General features: G+C 41.8%; 1 protein-coding gene across 7 annotated transcripts in view; it reads left to right on the top strand.

Moving 5' to 3' along the window:
- ush2a (Usher syndrome 2A (autosomal recessive, mild)) overlaps positions 1-23,338 on the top strand; it is a 395,330-nt gene that overhangs the window by 270,871 nt on the left and 101,121 nt on the right. For all 7 annotated transcript variants that reach the window (XR_009821723.1, XM_062025662.1, XM_062025687.1 and 4 more), the window contains one exon: positions 14,435-14,633. Coding sequence is in view for 6 of the 7 variants with exons in the window: in XM_062025662.1 (XP_061881646.1) it covers positions 14,435-14,633 (199 nt within the window). In the remaining variant the exon portion in view is untranslated. The remainder of the gene's footprint in view (positions 1-14,434; positions 14,634-23,338) is intronic.

Raw genomic sequence — 23,338 nt, 5'->3', positions numbered from 1 at the left:
AAACTAGCCTGCACTTACACAGAGTCTTGGGAACATATGAATTTTTTTTTTCAAAGGTTAAAGCGCGCATGCATGCCTGTGCTGCCGAAACCCCAAATTATACCATGTTTAATCGGCAACATGGTGATATATTACATGTGTAGTGAAGTGTACATTATTTATAAAATCAGCACACACTTGTTTAAGTGCCTAACGCGCACATACGTGAGTGTGTCCCTGCAAAACTCTTGTGAAATTGTAACACATTTAATGATCAATTTAGAGATGCATGTGCAATGAAGTGTATATTGTCTTTAACATTAACAAGGAGGAAGGATACTTCCTTTGTTTTTAGTCGCTCGGGCGTGTTATATGCGCATGCACGGTTGCTTCAGCTCCATCTACACAAATGGTACCAACACTCGTTAACTTCATGATCTGTCGTTCAACAAGGATTAAAAACATGGGATAATGTTGCACCTTTCTTATGACATAAAGCAAAAAGTCTTGCTTGCAAAGTTGTCCCATCAGCTGGAGGTTCAACAGCAATCGTATCTAAAACGACTGTCATTGTCCCTGGCGGGAGTGTCCCAAAGCTCATTTTGATGCGTCTTTTTTGTCAATGTAGAATGAAAATAGAAGCATGTTTACATTCAAACATACAATAAGTCCTCTTAAAGTGTGTTTAAAAGCAACAAGGCAGTGTTGTTGAGCTTTGGAAATGACAGCGCACAACCGTGACGTCATCAGAGGAGTACAAGTCTCCGTTTGAGCTGTCTACAAGCACACGTTGAGCTGAGTTTTTTTGGCTAGTGTTTGCAAAAGCCTACGTTTTTAAGGACAAAAGTATGTGTTTGCATGTGGACAAGAGGCCTAAACCTAGAGATAAGTATGCGTTCATTAGGTATCTATGCTCTTGTGAACATGGCCTTACTGTACAATGTCTGCTCTCATTAAGATGCTGTATGATGAGATGTTCATATCTTCCCGTTTAGATGAAGAATTAATCATTACTCTCATGAAGGGTTAAAAAAAAGTGCTGCAAATGAGCGTCTTTTCATGTCTTTCTCGCCATCCCCGGGTATAAGTTGAATGTCAAAGTTGAACAACTTCTCGCTTTATGGCCACAACCTTCTACTATACAGGTTGGCATGATATATCAATCAATCAAAGTTTATTTATATAGCCCTTAATCACAAGTGTCTCAAAGGGCTGCACAAGCCACAACGACATCTTCAGCTCAGAGCCCACATCAGGGCAAGAAAAAACTCAGCCCAATGGGCACAATAAGAAACCTCGGAGGGGGCTGCAGATGTGGGGGCCCCCCTTCTGGGCGACCGGTGCAATGGGTGTCGAGGGAATCTAGTTAATAATGTGAGAGTCCAGTCCATAGTGGGGCCAGCAGCGGATAATCTTGAATGGAGACAAGTCAAGAGACGTCCCCAACTGATGCACAGAGGAGTGGTCCAACCCGGGTCCCAACTTTGAACAGCTAGCGCTCATCTCTGGTCACCTAAAAACCTCTCCACGCAGGAGAAGGAGGCAGAGCAGAAAAGAAACGGCAGATCAACTGGTCTAAAAGGGTGGTCTATTTAAAGGCTAGAGTACACAAATGAGTTTTAAGATGGAACTTAAATGCTTCTACTGATGTAGCATCTCTAACTGTTACTGGTAGAGCATTCCAGAGTACTGGAGCCCGAATAGAAAACGCTCTATAGTCCGCAGACTTTTTTTGGGCTCTGGGAATCACTAATAAGCCGGAGTTCTTACAACGTAGATTTATGGCAGGGACATATGGTACAATACAATCAGCAAGATAGGATGGAGCTAGACCGTTTAGTATTTTATACGTAAGTAGTAAAACCTTAAAGTCGCATCTTAAGTGCACAGGAAGCCAGTGCAGGTGAGCCAGTATAGGCGTAATATGATCAAACTTTCTCGTTCTTGTCAAAAGTCTAGCAGCCGCATTTTGTATCAACTGTGATCTTTTAATGCTAGACATAGAGAGACCTGAAAATAATACGTTACAGTAATAAAAATGAGACTTAATGAACACATGAATAATGGTCTCAGCGTTGGTGGTGGACAAAATGGAACAAATTTTAGCGATATTAAGCAGATAAAAGAATGCTGTTTTAGTAACACTCTCAATGTGTGACTCAAATGAGAGAGTTGGGTTGAAGATAATACCCAGATTCTTTACCGAGTCGCTTTGTGTAATTGTTTGGTTGTCAAATGTTAAGGTGGTTTTATTAAATAGGTGCCGGTGTCTAGCAGGACCGATAATCAGCATTTCCGTTTTGTCAGCGTTGAGTTGCAAAAAGTTAGTGGACATCCATTGTTTAATTTCATTAAGACACGCCTCCAGGTGACTACAATCTGGCGTGTTGGTCAGTTTTAGGGGCATGTGGAGTTGGGTGTTATCAGCATAACAGAGAAAGCTAACACTGTATTCGCATATGATGACACCTAGCGGCAGCATATTAATGCTGAAGAGTGCAGGGCCAAGAACCGAAACCTGTGGAACTCTGCACGTTACCTTAACATACTCCGAGGTCACATTGTTATGGGAAACGCACTGCATCTCATCAGTAAGATAGGAGTTAAACCAAGAAAAGTCTAAGTCTGACATTCCAATACGTGTTTTAATATGTTCTAATAAATGTTATGATCAATGGTATCGAAAGCAGCGCTAAGATCAAGTAGCAGCAACATGGATGACGCGTCAGCATCCATAGTTAGCAATAGATCATTAGTCATTTTTGCGAGGGCTGTCTCCGTAGAGTGATTTGCCCTGAAACCGGACTGAAAGGGTTCACAGAGATTGTTAGACGCTAAGTGTTCATTTAGCTGCTGTGCAACAATTTTTTCGAGGATTTTCGAGATAAACGGAAGGTGGGACACCGGCCGGTAGTTTACCATGAGGTCAGGATCGAGGTTAGGTCTTTTGAACAGAGGATTAATAACCGTTTTTTTTAATGCTACGGGACCAGTGCCAGAGAAAAGTGGTAAGTTTATAATATTTAGCACTGATGGTCCTAATATTACAAACAGCTCCTTGATAAGTTTCCCAGGAAGTGTTTGTTTTGTCCCATTTACACGTCGCAGGAGTTACTCTGTTATTTCATCAAAAAGAGAGACTATTTTGGAAGGCAATATCCGTCGTATATACATTCGTATCTGTGTTACTAGAACCCAGTTGTAGCTGGGACGCGTTGTTTTTAATCTCCTTTCTAATTAGTTCAATTTTCTTATTAAAGAAATTCATAAAGCAATCTGCCGAGTGGATGGAGCTACTGGGAGGAGTCCCTCGTTAGGTTAGCGATGCTACTGTACTGAACAAATATTAGGATCGTTTTAATTGAGGCGGATGAGATTGGAGTAGTAATTAGCTTTAGCGAAGGCAAGCATGCGTTTATAAGTTATCACCATGCTTGATGGAAAACCTCAAGTTTAGTCGCACGCCATTTGCGTTCCAGCTTTCATAATTATTGTTTAAGAGCTCTAGTTTCTTCTGTAAACGAGGGGGTACGCCTTTTAGAGGCCTTTTTAACTTTAGTGGTGCTATACTATCAATGGTGTTGCGCAGGGCATCGTTAAAGTTAAGTTAAGAGGTTATGGTATTTATTTATTTATTTATTTTATTTTTTGTCATAAAGAAATACAATCATGTGTGCTTACGGACTGTATCCCTGCAGACTGTATTGATCTATATTGATATATAATGTATATATTGTGTTTTTTATGTTGATTTAATAAAAATTAAAAATAAACATTTTTTGTATTTTTTTATTTCTTGTGCGGCCCGGTACCAATCGGTACCGGTCCGTGGACCGGTGGTTGGGGACCACTGCTATAACATGTATGCAAGGAACCTTGCATACATGCCTCCTCCGTAATATACTTCCTGTGTTGTGACCTCTGTTCACAATCCATCACGCCAAGAATATACCTTCTTGCTGGCTACAAATAAATACTTTAAAACTACAACTGGTTTGGAAGTAACATTGTTCAGATTGTAATCATCCAAATACGATTCGCAGCAAAGTGGACAGCCGTAAACGTTGTGGCTCGGAGAGTGAACGGAGGCAAAAACAATTAAGATAGCTAGATGGTTAAGCTAACTAGTGAGCTTGTTTTGGTGCTCCTGACGTCTCTCAGTCCTGCAACTTAGTGCGTCGTTTAGGCATGCGGAACAGCGAGTACTGGCCATATTTTAAGTTTTAGAATACATAAAAAAGAGAAAAACATATGTGTTCTTGTTTTACATAGGGATTGTGAATTGTGAAAAATTCCCCCAAAAAGTGCAGAATCAATTAACAATATATAAAATACAATTTAAAAATGTCAAATATAAAGCATAATTACAAAAAACAAAACACAAAAGTTATGTACTAAGAAGTACATTTACACAAGTACATTAGTACATTTTCACAAGTTGGAAAGTCTTTTTTTCAACAGATCTGGTTTTAATTGTGTGTGTTGTATGTTTGTGTTGGGTCTTAAAAGGTAAGATAGGCTAAGTTTGATTGAGATCCATAAAGGCCTCCTGAATATTATTGTTTTATCTTAATCACTGCAATTATTGTGTGCATACCTGTTTGCTCACAACTGTTCTTTCTTCATATTTTTTGTCTATGGATGTTTTGCTGTTTCCATGTCAGAACAAGCTGCATATGCTCTCCCTCCTGTATGTGAGGCCGTAGAAACGCTGAGTCCACCTGATGTTTGTGATAGCATCCATAATAGCTTCACACAGTAACTCTCCTCTGCTATCTCTCTAGCTGTAGCTGAGCTGATATCACCACAACAATTAATTTCGCCGGCTTAGCACAGATGAAAGCTCCAGTTGAAAAGTGTCTGTCTTGCTTTTATAGCTGATTGAACACGTATTATTATTTGCTGAAAAGTTACATAAAGAGGCCAATGCATCACCAGGAGAGCTGTATGGTGTCCAATGGAACTTTGCTCAGTTTGCTAGACAAATTGATGAGAAGATGTGAAGTATGTAACGAACGAAGACTTAATAGAATAATGACATAGATGGTTCACAGAGTCTTAAAAAAGGGTAAATATATAAACTATGCAGGAGATGCCTCAAAATTATGAGACGTTCTCATGATTATGTTGCTGTTTTCAGTCACAGTGAGTGGCTGAGTGCTAACATTATTAGAGTGAGTAAATGTTGGTTTTACAAATGCCAGCCATACGTTATTTACTTCGTCTCCTTCTGTCGAAAAAAAAAACACCAATCAGTACGTGTTATAATTGAGACACTTGTGATTTAGGGCTATATAAATAAACATTGATTGATTGATTGATAAAAGTTGGCATCATTTTCCATTCATGCCTCCTTCACATAGTGGAACTAATGGGGAATAATAATTTTCTGTTGAGAAATAGATGGAATGGAACTACTTTATTAACAACATATGTGAGAATGCCACAAGGCTCAAAATGTCACTATTCTAATTCCTTTTTGTAATATTGTAACATTCTTAACTGTCAGTCAATTGTAAAAAATAAATTAACTACTGTTAATAATGAAATGTAATGTAAGTCACCCTGAAGTTTAAATGTCACACTTCAAGATAAGCTTTGGTGTAAATGTTGCGTTAATTTTCTGCCTGCAAAGGGTTTGTGTGTGGAGGGGTTCTTTTTAAAATGCAAATGAAACCCTCTACACCCCACCCTTCGCAAAAGTAAATGATAAAAGTACCAGAATGTGTGAAAATGTACAACTGTTAAATATTGTAATATCTGTGATATTTGCATTAGTGGACTGTGTCTTTAAGGGTTTGGGAAGCGCGCATGCGCGGGAGAGTTGGCGGAGAACTTGAGTGTGTGTGAGCGTGAGTTGTGGCTAACAGCAGCTCTTGTATGTGTGTGCGTTATCTTTTGGAACTACAACGAGTTACCGCTTGTTAATAAAGCGATTGAGCATCGCATCCTCGTCCGTGTGACTCCTTCTCCACTGCGGGGCATTACATTGGTGTCAGAAGTGCTTCGATTTCAACCCGCTGCCGGCCGCATTGTGGAGCGAGGATGTTCGCCGACCGCAGCGCTCGAGTGAAGGTAGAGAGAGGAACTGGAGAGTGTGCGATTAACATGCCGGACGCAGTTTGCGCCGAGCACGGACGCCATGAAGCCAGCGTTTCGCGCCACATGGACAACAGTACCGCCATGACAGAGCGGCGTCATGACGCAGGAGCGCATGCGCCGCCGCCGCAGAATGTAAACAAACATGGCGGCGGCCATGAGTTTGTGTGGGAAGCATTGAGGACGCTGAAGTTTTCCGGGAAAGGAAGCTGGGAAGCTTATAAAATTCAGTTTGAGCTTGTGGCTAATAAAGCAGGCTGGACTGAGGAAGTGAAGGCAATACAGTTGGCTTTGTCACTGACGGAAGAAGCTGCGTCCTGTTTGCTCCTGCTGAACCCGGAAGAGAGACTTGATTACAGGGCGCTGGTTGCTGCACTGCAAAGGCGTTTTGGAGAGTTTGACTTGAGGGACTCTTTACGCTGTGAGTTTAAGCAACGTGTCAGACTACCGGGTGAGTCGCTTCGGTGCCTGGCTCATGGGATCGAGAGGCTGGGTCGGCGTGCGTATATCGGAATGCCGAACGCAATCCAAAACGAACTGATACGTGATCAATTCATCCAAGCACTTAAACCTGATGAACTGCGCTTGCGCGTCCAGCTCGCCCACCCCACATCCCTGGCAGATGCACTCGAACTTGCTATGGAGAGAGAGATCGCCACTGGGGCAGCACTTGAGACATTTTCCCGCCCAGTTTCGGCTGCATCGTTTACGCAGGAAGCGGAACAAAGACCGGCGTGGGTGGAGGAACTTGTATGTGCGCTGCAGACCCGCCCAACCCAGTATGAGGAAAAGAAGGACAGACGAGCGTGCACTGCTGTCTGCTGGGGGTGTGGACAACTTGGCCACCTGCTGCGGCGCTGTCCAAATAAGAAGGACCAGCAGGGAAACGGGAGAGGGTCTGTGTAGCCCGGACGACACGGACCCCTTTAGCCAGTTACCGGGAGCACCAGCCCTTGAGTGACGAGACTGTTGTGACTGTGGGCTGGACAGAAGTGGGGGACCCATGTCATGTTTTCGTGCAGATTGGGGGCATGGCCTGCACAGCCCTGGTTGATACTGGATCGTCAGCCACGATTGTGAGACCGGACGTTGTTCCAGCTGGAACCGTTTTAGAACCAAGTCTCACCAGATTAAAGACAGTGACAGGGGAAATAGCCCAGATGAAAGGCAGAGCGACTTTTATGTTCGTAATCGGAGGCTTGTCAGCGACATTTTCCGCTTGGGTGGCGGATGTGAGCGACCCATGTATACTTGGTCGAGACTTTTTGAAAGCCACAAGATGTGTAATAGACCTGGGGTCTGCGGTGCTCGTTTTGCCGAGTGGCCAGCGAGTAAAGCTGACCGCTCCTACTGAACGGACTGTGGCTGTGTCCGTCAACACCGCAGTCGCCAGTCCGACAACCTGGGAAGAGGCTGTCAGGCCCCCCATAGAGAGGGATGAGGCAATCAGGGAGCTCGCAGCCAAGAGGACAACATCCACCACGCAGCAGCCACCGGTAATGGGGGCAGAGTCCGCTCGCCCGGAAGAATCAAGTCCAAGGTGGGGGGCGACGTCATTCGGGCCGTCCACAACAGTAGCGCTAAACCAACAACGGCAAAATGAGGACCGAACAGTAGCGGTCCGCTCCATCTGGGAAAAGAACTGCGTCAGCCTCGAAGGGGAGCAGCGCGAGCAGCTGTGGCACGTATTGTGGGACTTTAAGGACATTTTCGCCCTCAATGAAAATGAGGTGGGTCTCACCCATCTGGTTGAACACCACATCGACACTGGGGATGCGCGGCCAGTCAAGGTGCGCCCCCGTCGCCTTCCCATGATCCGGCAGGAGGCGGCTGATAGAGAGGTCCACGCCATGCTCGAGGCGGGAATCATAGAACCCTCTGACAGTCCGTGGGCGTCTGCCGTGGTCATGGTTCCCAGGAAGAACAGCACAAGACCGCGGTTCTGTGTGGATTACAGGCCGCTGAATAAGGTGAAAAAAAAGGATTGTTACCCACTCCCGCGGGTTGATGAGACGTTGGACCTGGTCTCGGGGTCCTCGTGGTTCTCGTCGCTCGACCTGCGCAGTGGATACTGGCAGGTCCCACTCACCCCTGAGTCACGACAGAAGACAGCGTTCTGCACCACCAGGGGCCACTGGCAATTCAAGGTCATGAGCTTTGGGCTCTGCAACGCACCAGGGACATTTGAGCGACTGATGGACACAGTGCTCGCTAACATCCCCAGGCAAGAGTGCTTGGTCTACTTGGACGATGTCCTCGTCCATGGACGGTCCTTTCAGTCAGCCCTTGATTCCTTGAGGCTGGTACTGGAAAGGATTGCGGCAGCTGGACTGAAACTCCACCCAGAGAAGTGCCATTTCATGCGGCGGGAGGTGGAGTTTCTGGGCCATAAGGTGGACGGGAGCGGCATCAGCACGCTGGAGGAGAAGATCAGCGCTATCAGAGACTGGCCAATTCCGAAGGACCAAAAGCAGCTAAAAAGCTTCTTGGGACTTGCCTCATATTATCGGCGTTTTGTAAAGGGATTTTCCTGCAGTGGCGCCCCGTTGTTTAGCCTCCTTCAGAACGATCAGATGTTCGTGTGGACGCCGGACTGTCACGAGGCATTTTCTGGCCTCAAGAAGGCCCTCATAAATGCTCCTGTCCTCACTACTCCAGACCCAGCTAAACCTTTTGTGTTGGACACGGACGCCAGTAATGTTGGAATGGGCGCGGTGCTGTCGCAGGTGGGCCCAGAAGGTGAACGGGTGCTGGCTTACTTCAGCCGCACCTTCAACAAGAGTGAGCGGCGGTACTGTGTGACCAGACGTGAACTGTTAGCTGTTGTGTTGGCTGTACGCCATTTCAAGTACTACTTGTGTGGCGTGTCCTTCACCATCAGAACAGATCATGCAGCACTTCAATGGCTGATGTCGTTTCGTGAACCAGAGGGTCAGGTGGCGCGATGGCTGGAGGAGCTGCAGTCTTTCCACTTTAGTGTGTGTCATCGTGCTGGGGCGCAGCACGCCAATGCAGACGCTCTCTCTCGGCGGCCGTGTGCTATTGATGGCTGTAGCTACTGTGACCGGCGAGACGTCAGAGAGAAGGAGCTGCGCGGAGATGAGATCGCTGACGGGCCTTCATGCTGCACCTTGGAGACTGTGGACGCTGCAGAATGGGCGGCCAGGCAAGGGGAAGACAGCGATCTCAAACCAGTGCGGCAATGGGTCCAGAGTGGTAGGAGACCACCCTGGGATGGCGTGTTGGGGCTGTCAGTCGGCACCAAGGGCCTGTGGAGTAAGTTTGCTGTGCTGCGCATCAGGGACGACGTACTGCAGCGTGCGTGGAAGGAGCCGGCCACCGGGGAGGAGAGATGGCAGGTGGTGGTACCGAAGACTCTGAGGGACGCAGTGCTGAAGGCGTGTCATGGGGGCACGGGCTCAGGGCATTTTGGCAGCACAAAGACGCTCCGTCGGTTGCGCCAAGGGTTCTACTGGGGTCAGCACCGGCGGGACGTGGAGGACTTCTGTCGGCGCTGTGATGAGTGTGCAGCCTACAAGGGACCCCAGGACCGGTCACACGCACCGCTTCAGCAGCAAGGGGTTGGAGCACCCATGGAGAGAGTAGCTGTGGACATTATGGGCCCTTTTCCCGTAACAGACAGAGGAAACAAGTATGTGCTTTGCGCGATGGATTATTTTACTAAGTGGCCGGAGGCGTACGCACTGCCGAACCAAGAAGCGGAGACAGTGGCTGATGCCTTACTGGAAGGCATGTTCAGTCGCTTTGGAACGGCAGATATCCTCCACAGCGACCAGGGCAGGAATTTTGAATCCAGGGTTTTTGCTGCCCTGTGTGAAAGACTGGACATGCAAAAGACACGCACGACTCCCTTGCATCCGCAAAGTGATGGACTAGTGGAGCGGTTTAACCGCACCATGCAGCAGCAGCTAGCCATCCTCACCGCCAACCATCAGCATGACTGGGACCGGCATATTCCACTAGTGCTGATGGCATACCGTTCCGCGGTTCAAAGTTCCACAAGCTGCACCCCTGCCCTACTGATGTTGGGTCGGGAGATCCGGACACCTGCTGAGTTGGCGTTTGGGAGACCACCAGGCAGTACCGAGGATCGGCCGGGACTGGAGTACGCTCGGAAGTTGCAGGATCGGATGGAAGCGGCACATTCCTTTGCACGAGACCAGTTGGGGAAGGCTGGTTTGAGGCAAAAGAGGAACCATGACATGCGGAGCAAGGGCCGGGACTTTACGCCTGACGAGCTGGTCTGGGTGTACACACCAAAAAGGAAAAAAGGACGTTGCCCCAAGTTGGACAGTCATTGGGACGGTCCGTGTAGGGTGCTTGAGAGGGTGGGGGAAGTAGTCTATAGAGTTGCAGTGCCCCCTAAGGGACGAAAAGTTGTCCTGCATAGAGACCGTTTGGCACCCTACAGGGGCAGAGAAGTTCCTCAGTTTGAGCGGGCGCCTGCCTCACCAGATGGCAATGGACAGTTAGTGGATCAAGGTTCCCCATATTCCACCATTGTTGTCCCTGTTCAGCCGCTAGTGCCACGTGTTGATGGACCTGAGTCAGAACAGGACCGGCCACAAAGACAGAGGCGTAGACCGCCGAGGTTCAGGGATTTTCTTGTTGACCCCTCGGGGCGAGGGGCTTCATAAAGGGGGAGGCAGTGTAATATCTGTGATATTTGCATTAGTGGACTGTGTCTTTAAGGGTTTGGGAAGCGCGCATGCGCGGGAGAGTTGGCGGAGAACTTGAGTGTGTGTGAGCGTGAGTTGTGGCTAACAGCAGCTCTTGTATGTGTGTGCGTTATCTTTTGGAACTACAACGAGTTACCGCTTGTTAATAAAGCGATTGAGCATCGCATCCTCGTCCGTGTGACTCCTTCTCCACTGCGGGGCATTACAATATATATATTGAATACAAACATCAACACATTTTTTTTCCAACTAGGTTGAAAATAAACTTCATGAATTTTATGTACATTTCACCGGTCACAACATTAGGTATATCTTGTGTGGCGTACAGTTTCTCAATGCATTTATATCCCTGCATGTCAGATGTCGGTGGTGGTGTGTGCATTCCACGATTAGATGAAAATAATACTTTATTCTACCTTCTTCCTCCCTCAAATCTAGTCCCTCAAACCAAGTACTAATGTCGCAATCATACTTATAGGCTGAGTTTTGCGGCTAATCCAACTTTGTACTGGTCAATGTTGTCAAAACAGTCTTGTGTAAAGGAATGACATGGGAGGCTGCTGGCAGCAGTCTCTGTACAGCGGAGGTGGAGGAGGCTGGTAGAGAGCATGTACTAGAATGCACACATAAGTATGTCCGTCAATGTGTGATGTCACAAATAGCCCATTTTTTACGAACATTTTACAAAAAACAACTTTCAGAGGGATCCAACACCACATGCAAACACGCCCCGAAATGCATGAACTTCATAATTTGATGCTTTGGCATTGTTCAACACGAGTATCCAACATTTATAAGTCTAAAAATAGGAAAATAATCATAGGTCCCTTTTAACAGAAGCAGAGATCAACCTATACTTGTTGAACTGAAATATTAAGCATTGTGCTGACAGATGATACAATATGTGCATCATAGCAGTTGGAACACAACACAGGTTTTTTTTCCCCACGCAATATCGGCCAAATTCCAAGTTTCAGAACCTTAGTAACCTCGGATTTTCCAATATATCGCCTTGTATGATAAAGTATTGGTAACAAAAAAGGGACGTCAATGATAGATGTTAGATTATTACGTAGAGGAGAAAATTTCAGTTTATCCGACCACCACTCAGCGAATTCTCTAGCCACCCCCAATATACAAGCACAGTTAAACAACAAACTCAATCTCTTAGACATCCCTGTTTAACGCACGTGCGCATATACACACATACACACAGACACACGCACGTGTGCATATACACACATGCACACACAGTGCACAAAACCCAATGCACACAGTCAAGGCAGAGGGTGGATGGGGAGTAACTTGGATTAGTTTGTACACCAGTGAAAATTGGCCAAACACTCCCAATTATGGGACAACGTGGGCTAACCTAATACACCATTGCAATTACCTGGCATCCGCACCTCCTCGTCCACATACACACGCCTGGAGGCCGACGGACACACACGAGCGCACACCTGCCGTGACAACAGAAGGTGCTGATCTAATACGCTTGGTCACTTAGAGAGGTTGGAAGAGCGATTGGTTCCTTCTTTGTCTTCAAATGCTCCTGTCCTGTTGCCTCTGCTATTTGTCTGCTGTCATTCCTGTGATAGAAACACCACCCTGCCCCAGCCTGTTGTCCTCATCTTTACTTCTTCTTCACCCTCATCTCCTCCATTGTTTGCACTTACAGCTTTTCTTCCATCCATACCTTTGTATATCTGATGAAGTCTGTACCGTAGGATTTGTACCAAAATGTATGTACTGTGATTAATAGAAGCCAAATATATTGTTTGGATTACTTTTTTTAAACATTTGTTTATTGGTTTTCAGACACATAATTGAAACAAGTTGTCAAATACACATCAAATCTGCTGTTTTTACCCCAACAAGTAAAATAAATAATAATAATAACAATAATTAAATAATAATAATAATACATAAAGTAGAAACTACAGACAGAAGTCAACATATAACCACAGACAGCTGCATTCCTGAATGGCCTTAGAGAGATATAGCAAACCCACAAGCACACAAAAGGCTCATCAACCACCCACATTTTAATTGTGATTCAACAAGGGTTAATTTGGAGATCAGTTTCTTTTATATATCTCAGAAAAGCACACCACAGCTCTTTAAACTTTGTAGAACAACCATTCAATGTCAGCCTAATCTTCTATAGTTTGAGAAAATACAGAACATCTTTAATCCAGCAGGTGTGGCAAGGATGTGCTGCTGCCTTCCCATTTTTATTTGTAGTTCTTAAAAAAATTGTATTTATGAGTGAAATAATAATGCAAATGCTCTGTTCAATCCACTGCTGAGTTTTCTATTGTCGTTGTTGCATTGTCTAAGAAAGCATATAACCGACACTGTCTCTAATTAACACTGAGTCAAAAAAAACTTTGACATTGGTAACAGCTGTGGCTGCAAGCAACCTCCTGATGTTAGTAGCTGTGGAAGTAAGCATCATGAACAGTCAGGATCCAGCAGATTTATGTACCGCTGCGTGCGCTTTAAAATATTGGTTTCACCATTTAGCTGTTGGTGTGAAACTCATGCACATTTTACTGTACTTGCTGTACTGTTGTCGACAATGAACTCATCAGCGGTTTTAAAGCAGTTTTGTCTTTACCTAAATTCCAAAATTGCTTCTGTTAGTGCTTTGTTGTCCAATATACTCTGGAATAAAGGATCATTCAAAAGAGTAAAGATTTAAATTAGAACTGTGTTTTTATTTCTACTTTCTCATGCACTGCAAACAGTTATTCAAGTGGAAAAAATGATAAACAACATAACGGGTTTTCAAATTTCATATTTTTTTATAGAAAAACGAGCAGTTCAGGCACACCTTCCTTTAAGTTAGGCCTATCAAAAACTTAACACAAGTACTTGGAAGTAGTTAGTGTGTCACTGTGGCGTTGTGGTTTTGAAATTATATACAAACAAACCTAAGAAAAAAGTCCAATTGAACACTGCCTCAATAGCAAAAATGTGATCAAATGCTTACTTATAATTACTTTTTCCTGGTTAAATATAAGCCAAGTGTTGAACTTTTGCTGGCACATTGTGTCCGTGTGTATATACCACCACATACCTGTGTGTTTGTGTCTCTCTTTAGCCGAAGTAGGAGTGTTCTAATTGCATAGCACTGTGCGGGACAGGTGGCGGAAGTGTCCGTGACAGTCTATTAAGGCAGGATATCCCTGTTGCCATTAGCAGCAGATTGCCCAGCGATTCTATGTTTTCACTTTCATCCGCCGGTAGCCTACTGATATCACTCCTAGAATTCACAATAACCGGGTCCCCTGAAGTTGTTGTGTATGCATTGTCGATTGTTAAAAGTTAGGATTTAAGTCGTACAGTGGTGTGTATAGTTGTAAGTTGCAATTACTTGCACATGTAAAAATGCCAAAAAATTTACTTATATACCGGTATGCGTTGCATATCCAGCGTGTCAAGTTTATTTTATTTGTATTTCATATGTCTGTTTGTGTATAATATTTAGAATACATCAAATGTAATGCCACAGTAACACCATTTCAAAAATGCAACATAAAACATGGCTCCATAAGTAATACCACATTTTTCCAATAATAATTAAAGTTCTATAAGAAAATTATATTATTAAAATGGAATGTTCTTCTGCCACTGTATCTGTGTGTGTTTAGATGGTGGCACTAACAGTTCAAGGAGTCCCAGAGGGGGTGCAGTCTCCAGCAGTAAAAGCCTTGAGCCCCTCTTCTCTTCTTGTGAGCTGGATCCAACCTGCACATCCCAACGGAAGAGCGCTTTGGTATCACCTGAACCAGACTGGAGTCGGCACCATATTTACACACACTCATGCACCCGGGAATCATACCGTCGCTGGTAAGGCATATTTTGTGCCATTTTCTTCCCTATGACCGTCCTTTTTTATTGTACCGCTCTCCAAATTAGTTTTTTTTTATCGGCTTCTCTTCCCCTTGTTTTTGTTCTCGTACCTCCGCTGTTTAATCCCTTATACTATTCCATCTTCCCTCCTTCACTTTGTAATTTTTAAACCCGTCTTCTTGTCTGTTAACTCCTCCTCTATCCTCCCTCTCTCTGTTACTTTGTAATGCATTTATGTATTTATGTGTGCTGCTTTGTGGAAGGCGTCGAATGACTAAATATACATCACATTTCCACTGCATACTCTCTTTCCCATTTCCTTACCCGCACAAACATTAACACATGCAGAAATTTGCAAATGTGGTAGAACCCAAAACAATACAAAATACTCCAAAACCCTTTTCCAAGTGCCGCCATGTAGGTTGTACTGCTGCGTTCCTCAATAAGTGGCACACAGGCCAAATACAGATTTCCAAAGCCTTTCATTTGGCCTGCCAAATATCGCCCATATAAGGAAGTAATGCAATCTTACAGAAAACTCCTCATCAAAGGGGCATAGTGATGTAAACTATGCCTTACGTAACAAACATTAGCTTTGTGTGCCCCGAGAGGGACAAGCGGTAGAAAATGGATGGATTGATGTTGTTAGCGAATTAGCCAATGATAGTGTAGCTACTAACGTTGGCTAACATTTAGGAGTTTAACGATTAGTTTTAACGATTTGATATAGAATTTGCGGTTGCCGTTACGATTCAGAGACTGTTTTTTTTTTTTAAACGATATGGTCCAGGGTGTACTCCGCCTTCTGCCCGAATGCAGCTGAGATAGGCTGCAGCATGAATCAGGGAAAAGTTCCCCTCCACTATGTGATATGAATGTTGCACTACATGTTATACCATACTGTTGTTAAAAGATAAACAGAACTGACTTTACCTCAGGGAAAATAATAAAACAGCTGTTTATTCATTTTGGGAGTGAACAGAGTTGTCAGAATGCTGGTTTGTAATCTATTAATAAAGTTTGACTGACCTATCTGACTGTTTTGTTGACATTCCCTTTAGCGCAGCTCCATCTAATGGATGCATAGGTGCGCCTTATAATCCGGTGCGCCTTATATATGAAAAAAAGTTTTGAAATATGCCATTCATTGAAGGTGCGCCTTATAATCCGGTGCGCCTTATAGTGCGGAAAATACGGTACTGGATACTGGACACTGCAGGTGAAGTTTCCTATATATCCCTGCTATTTCTTGTAAGGGAATTAGATATCAATGAATTATGGATAACAAAAAAAGTAAACAACAATTAATGGCCAATTATGCATTCATATCTTATTTGAATAAAGTGCAATCAATACATTAGGTTGAATTAATGCTCCCATTTTCAACATTAAAGATATTTCCAATAAAAGTACAGTTACCAACATTTTAACAGTAGATGTACCTGCTACTTTTGCTGTTGTTTTTCAACATAAAATATAATACAATATTAATATAAAAAATTAAGTGCTACCAACATCTCATCAGCTAGCATTAGCAGTAGATTTACCTGAGAAATTAAGTGCAACCAGATATTTTCAGATTAAATGAGCAGTGGTTTGACCAGCTATTACTCTTATTTTAATAAACACTGAACAAAAAAACAAAAGTAACAGCGGACAAGTTTGGGAAACCAAATGGCTGAGGATGTAATGAACGAAGTTGGGAAAGTAAGTGAGTTGTGACCACTTTTTCAGTCACAAATAACGTATTTTTTACTTTTTCAACAATACTAAAATAATGTGAGCGTTTGTTACACTTCTGTTTTGTTTGTTGTATCCTTTGTGGTTTAAAGTTAAGTTGTGACTTTATATTTGTGTGTTGTCATTTTTATTTGTTCTGGCTTTTACCATCGTGATGTAGCAGAAAGTTTTTGTGTTGTAATTCATGATATTGTCTTGTAGCATTTGCATTTGTTGTGACTTTTCTCGACCATTGTAGCTATCCGCTATATTTGTTTTGATGATGCCACAAATGGGCATACAGACTTAACATTTTACGTTCTTATCATTAAAAGCGTTAAACTTTGTATAATGTCTGCCGTTCTTAAATCCAATGTTTGATTATTTTCTAGTATCGATAAAATCGATACCTTGCCTTTGAATTTAATTGAATTGAAGTATAGCTCGGTTGGTAGAGTGGCCGTGCCAGCAACTTGAAGGTTGCAGGTTCGATCCCCGCTTCCGCCATCCTAGTCACTGCTGTTGTGTCCTTGGGCAAGACACTTTACCCACCTGCTCCCAGTGCCACCCACACTGGATTAAATGTAACTTAGATATTGGGTTTCACTATATAAAGCGCTTTGAGTCACTAGAGAAAAAGCGCTATATAAATATAATTCACTTCACTTAATTCACTTATTTCAAACCTGCACAGTACAACAAAACTTTTTTTTTTTTTTTTTTAATTTAAAAAATAATAATTTTTAAATCAATGTTGGAGCGATATCCATCTTCCGGAAGGCCGACTTGCCGAGCACAGATCGATAAACTTGAAATTAAGGAATATAAATCGATCTATCGATATATCGCTTAATCATTACACCCCTATTATTATTGAATGTATAGCCTATCGTAGGAACATTACTGCAAATTGTTAGTTGCTTCTCTGGGACTACTCTTGTATGTGTGCATGCGTTCCAAGCATATACGTGTGGACCAGACAGCAGTGAGGGAACATGCATGAACACCAGACTAATTCCTTGGGCTGATGAGCTATTTTTATTCAATATAATTAGGAACTGTGAAAAATATAGATATCTAAAAAAAAAATTGACATAAGCTAGTCAGTAGTTTTTGTATTTTTGGATTAAAAAATGTAACTTTAAGCAAGTTTTAAACAGCCCCTTTAATGGCGGAGATACACTATCAGTGGCTGGATAGTTTGATATGTAATGACGCTTGCTCTCTAAACACTGGGAACAAGGTTCAATGACCAATTAAGGAAGATTGTAACATTTGCCATTATATTAGTTTTTATTAAACTATTATTTATATGTTCTTTTTTTATTTTTTATTTTATTTTTACAATACTGGCCTTTACAGTATCTGCTGAAAAAAAAGTCTAGCCCTTGGACAAATGTAATTTAGGACCGAACGTGTTTATACATTTAGTTCACGCAGAGATATAGCAGCTGCAGGCCCTATACCATCAGCAGTGTTTCCCACACATTCATTTATTTGTGGCGGCCCGCCACGAAAGAATTACATCCGCCACAAATAAAAAAAATAAAAACTTTTTTTTTTTTTTTTTGTCCTCTCCAGCTTCTCAGGCAAATCATATAGTTGATGTAGATGCCCATATCGGCTGTTCAGATTTACTTTACAAAAGAGAAGTGTAGGATACTTCTCTTGTTGCCTTATTTGTATTTGACTTTATTAAATGTATTTATATTAGAAACACAACATGTGTATATAACAAAGGGTGCAAAGTCTGCAGGCAGTAGGAAACACATGGTTAAGTGTAGGGAGTAAAACTGATGGCAGTCTAAAGTTCAAGATTTTTGGAGCTCTTTGTTCAGTGGATCAGATGTTTGATGAAGCTCTGTGTCTATCTACCACCACTACTGTTTTCTGTTTATTTGTTACTGACTGTGGCAGGACACCTCTGCCTCTGTTTCACTTTATGTTGCTGGTAAATAATATGGTTGTAGTAGTAGGCTAAAGTTAAATTATTTAGTATGCACTAATTAAAGGGGCAGAGCTTTATGAGACATTTTAGCTTTTATATTTTATAAGATATATTTTTTGTAAGAACCACAATTAATAAATATATTTCAGTGAATAACATATTGTTCAAATCTGTATATAAATATGTACATAAAGTGTTGTAATTATATTGTAAAATGGATGGATGGATGGACGTTTAAAACAAAACTGTTATTATTAATTAGTAAGAATACATTTTTTGAGCCTTTTTAGAGAAAATTATATCATTGTAGTACATTATGCAAATTACTCGATGATGTCATGGTGACCACGCCCATGGCCACCCCCATAGCCACGCCCCCACCGCCACAGGTATCTTGGCAGTTTATGGGAAACACTGTTCAGTCATGACACAAACCTATGAACACAATTAAGTAATTAAGGAAAAGGAACCCTCAAACTCAAACTTTATTCATATAGCACTTTTCATACACGGGCAAGTGGCAAATACAAAGTGCTGTACAAACAAAAGACAAGAGAAGAAACTTACATTCGCACACACACACACAGAGCACTACCTTTGAGGCGTCCACGCTGGAGAATAACAAAAATTAATGTCATCTAAAAAAATAGTATAAAACATATGATAAAATATATTTAAAAATAAAATATAAATAATATAAATAATGCAATAATAAGTTAATAAAAATTATCAGTAAAAAGTCTTTAGCCTTTTTTTTTTTTTTTTCTGGCAAGCTGTTCCGGGGTGGGGGGCATACTGGCTAATTTCCACCTCACCGTGAGTCTTTGTTCTGGTGTTTGGTAAAGCTAAGAGGGCAGTGCCAGAGGACCTCAGGATTCGCGAGCGTTGATACGGTAAAAGCAGATCAGATTGATAAGAAGACGCAAGGCCATTAAGACATTTAAAAACTAATTATAGAACTTTAAAATCGACCCTGAAGCGGATGGGAAGCCAATTCAGCGACTGTAAAACTGGTGTAATGTGCTCCCGCCCTTTGGTCCTTGTCAGCACCCATCAGCTGAGTTTTGGAATAATTGTAGACTTCTGATATTCTTTTTGGGAAGGCCACAGAGCAGGGCATTACAATAGTCTAACCTAAAAAAAAATGACTGTGTTGGTTTAAAATATTGTAATTTTGGTAACCCTTTCTCCCTCAGGTCTTTAGGGCCTAGAACTAAAACATCTGTTTTGTCCTGGTTGAGCTGTAGGAATTTAACTGCCATCCATGACTTGATGTCTACAATGCAGTTAAAGAGGGTATCTATCAATGTAAAACTTTTTTCTCCAAAGAGATCGTAACGATAGCTGAGACAGAAACCGAAAACGTTTTAAAGCAGGGGTGTCCAAAGTGTGGCCTACAGCCCAAAGCCCAGAGCTTGTTTTTTCGTGGCCCTCAGCATATTGTAAAAATTATTTGATTCCATATTAATTAGGTATATCTTTGGATATTGCAATAATTTTTGCTTTTTCACCAGTAACACAAATCTAAGATTTGGCTGTTTTGTTCTGATAGCTTATCATATATTGACATACATTAGATTGGTTTTAGCGTATTTAATGAGCAAACTTTGTCAAAGTTGCCCCCGCATCTTTCCATTTTGTGTACAGCCCACAGAAGAAAAAGATTGGCTTGAAGGACTGTCAACACAAGATAGCCTAGTAAACTGTTACAACTCTGTCATCTCCGTTATCACATTTAGGGATCATACTAATCTACAGCATTTTTGCTTTGGCCAATTTATGTGTGATGCTACTTTTTTTATTTAACACACTGTAGCTGCAGCTTTATAAACTTAATGGCTTATTTTAAGTCATTCTGTTTTGGGCTATTCTACCAAATCTGCAGCTATATAAACTTAATGGCTTATTTTAAAGGCCTACTGAAATGAATTTTTTTTAATTTAAACGGGGATAGCAGATCTGTTCTATGTGTCATACTTGATCATTTCGCGATATTGCCATATTTTTGCTGAAAGGATTTAGTATAGAACAACGACGATAAAGATTGCAACTTTTGGTATCTGATAAAAAAAAGGCTTGCCCCTACCGGAAGTAGCGTGACGTAGTCAGTTGAACATATATGCAAAGTTCCCTATTGTTTACAATGATGGCCGCATGAAGTGAGAGAGATTCGGACCGAGAAAGCGACAATTTCCCCATTAATTTGAGCGAGGATGAAAGATTTGTGGATGAGTAAAGTGCAAGTGAAGGACTAGTGGGGAGTTGAAGCTATTCAGATAGGGAAGATGCTGTGAGAGCCGGGGGTGACCTGATATTCAGCTGGGAATGACTACAACAGTAAATAAACACAAGACATATATATACTCTATTAGCCACAACACAACCAGGCTTATATTTAATATGCCACAAATTAATCCTGCATAAAAACACCTGCGTGTTTGTTACGCTAGCTCCTAGCTCCTCTGCTAGCTCCTAGCTCCATAGAACACACCAATACAATTCAAACACCTGATCAACACACACAATCACTCAGCCCAAAAGACCGTTCACCTAACCCAAGGTTCATAAAGCTTATATATTTTTAAAACGTTACGTACGTGACGCGCACATACGGTCAAGCTATCAAATGTTTAGCAGCCAAGGCTGCATACTCACGGTACCTGATATTCAGCTGGGAATGACTACAACAGTAAATAAACACAAGACATATATATACTCTATTAGCCACAACACAACCAGGCTTATATTTAATATGCCACAAATTAATCCTGCATAAAAACACCTGCGTGTTTGTTATGCTAGCTCCTAGCTCCTATGCTAGCTCCTAGCTCCATAGAACACGCCAATACAATTCAAACACCTGATCAACACACACAATCACTCAGCCCAAAAGATCGTTCACCTAACCCAAGGTTCATAAAGCTTATATATTTTAAAAAAGTTACGTACATACGCAAAAAAAAGTTGCGCACATACGGTCAAGCGATCAAATGTTTAGAAGCCAAAGCTGCATACTCACAGTAGCACGTCTGCGTCTTTGTCATCCAAATCAAAGTAATCCTGGTAAGAGTCTGTGTTGTCCCAGTTCTCTACAGGCGTCTGTGTATCGAAGTCAAAAGTCCTCCTGGTTAGAGTCTCTGTTATCCGAGTTCTTCCATCTTGACTGCATCTTTCGGGAATGTAAACAAAGAAGCGCCGGCTGTGTACTGTTGTTGCTGACTACGTTCGAAAAATACGTCCATTTCGCACCGACAACTTTCTTCTTTGCTTGCTCAGCTTCCTTCTCCATAATGCAATGAACATGATTGGAACAGATTCACGAACACAGATGTCCAGAATACTGTGGAATTATGAAATGAAAACAGAGCTTTTTCGTATTGGCTTCAATGTGGAAGGCATACCCGTGTTCGCCGGGCTACGTCACGCGCATATGTCATCTTCAGAGGCGTTTCGAACCGGAAGTTTAGCGGCAAATTTAAAATGTCACTTTATAAGTTAACCCGGCCGTATTGGCATGTGTTATAATGTTAAGATTTCATCATTGATATATAAACTATTAGACTGTGTGGTCGGTAGTAGTGGGTTTCAGTAGGCCTTTAAGTAATTTTGTTTTAGGCTATTCTACCAAATCTGTGCCATTTGATTGTTGCAACTCTCAAAAAACATTTACATGTACAGTATATCCTTTTCCAATTGTAAATCTGATAATACACATAATGAACTACCGGTGCTCACATTTTTTATTGACCCATCTCAGTAATTCATATTACATTTTTATATACGTTCCTAAGCCGAAGAAGACTCATTTGAGTAAGAGGTCTAAGAGTAACTAGAGTGAGTATTTAGCATACACTTAGCAATCTACTCTACATGAAATACAGCATGTATTTTGACAAGCACATTACAGTGATTCAACAAAAAAAAACGTATTTAAAAAAACAAACAACTTTAAAAAAATAATTTTAGTAGCAGGACTGTGCTGAGTCCTATACAATCAAAGTACAATCAAATATGCAGTACATAAATATAAATGAGTGAACCTACTTTTGGTCTGCAGAAAATCTGAATGATGCAACTTCCTGTGGAATATTCCCCATTACAGCCCTTTGATTCATTTCCGTAACACATTCCTAAAACACTACAGTTCTCCTATTGTATAGAGGAACTTTGACCACTGTTAACACATTGGATATCATTGCATCAACATGTTAACTTCCTTAAGGCCAACGTCCACTATAGCTAACACTAAGAAAAACAAATGTCCACTGCAGATGAGGCTGGTTCTCAAAATACGAATAATATTGAAGGGAGAAGTCAGGCACCAACCCCAGAACATAGCCCATCCAGGTTGTTAGGTCTCTGGAAATGTGTACCCTAGCACAGTTTTAGTGATTTTGTTAGGGTAACAGTAATGAGTGAAAACACAGGGACAATAAAGTGAGAATTTTAACTTAATTATTTTTTGGGGGTTTTCACAAAAATATTGGGATAAGGAGTAACACAAATATGTAAAAGATCATTATGTACATTTCTAAAGGATTTAAAAGGTTATATTTTATGGTAAAATCTAATCTTAGGAAGCAAGGACAGACAATGCTATTCTTACATTACAGTGACCAAGATAGTTTAAATTAATCTTTTGAATTATGTTTACTATTTAGTAGGGCTGTGAATCTTTGGCTACCACACGGATCGATTTGATTATTGTGGGTAACGATTCGATTCAGAATTGATTCTTGTTTCAAAACGATTCTCGATTCAAAATCCATACTTTTTAATAACATGGGTGCCAGTACTATGGTTAGCTACGATCCTCCATAAAATAGATTAACAGCTGTGATACATTTCTGTATTACTTAAAAGAAAACTGGTTTTGTTTAATAAAATTCGACTTAAACATTTAATAAAGTCAAATACAAATAAGGCAACAAGAACAGTTCTCACATTTCAGTAAATCTATACAGAAGATATGGGTATCTACATCAACAATATGACTTGCCTGAGATGTTGGACAGGACAGATTTAGAAAAAGAAA

Source organism: Entelurus aequoreus, linkage group LG02, assembly GCF_033978785.1.
Source record: "Entelurus aequoreus isolate RoL-2023_Sb linkage group LG02, RoL_Eaeq_v1.1, whole genome shotgun sequence".
Taxonomy (NCBI): domain Eukaryota; kingdom Metazoa; phylum Chordata; class Actinopteri; order Syngnathiformes; family Syngnathidae; genus Entelurus; species Entelurus aequoreus.
Note: the sequence above shows the minus strand (reverse complement) of the source record. Positions and strands in the feature narration are given on the sequence as shown.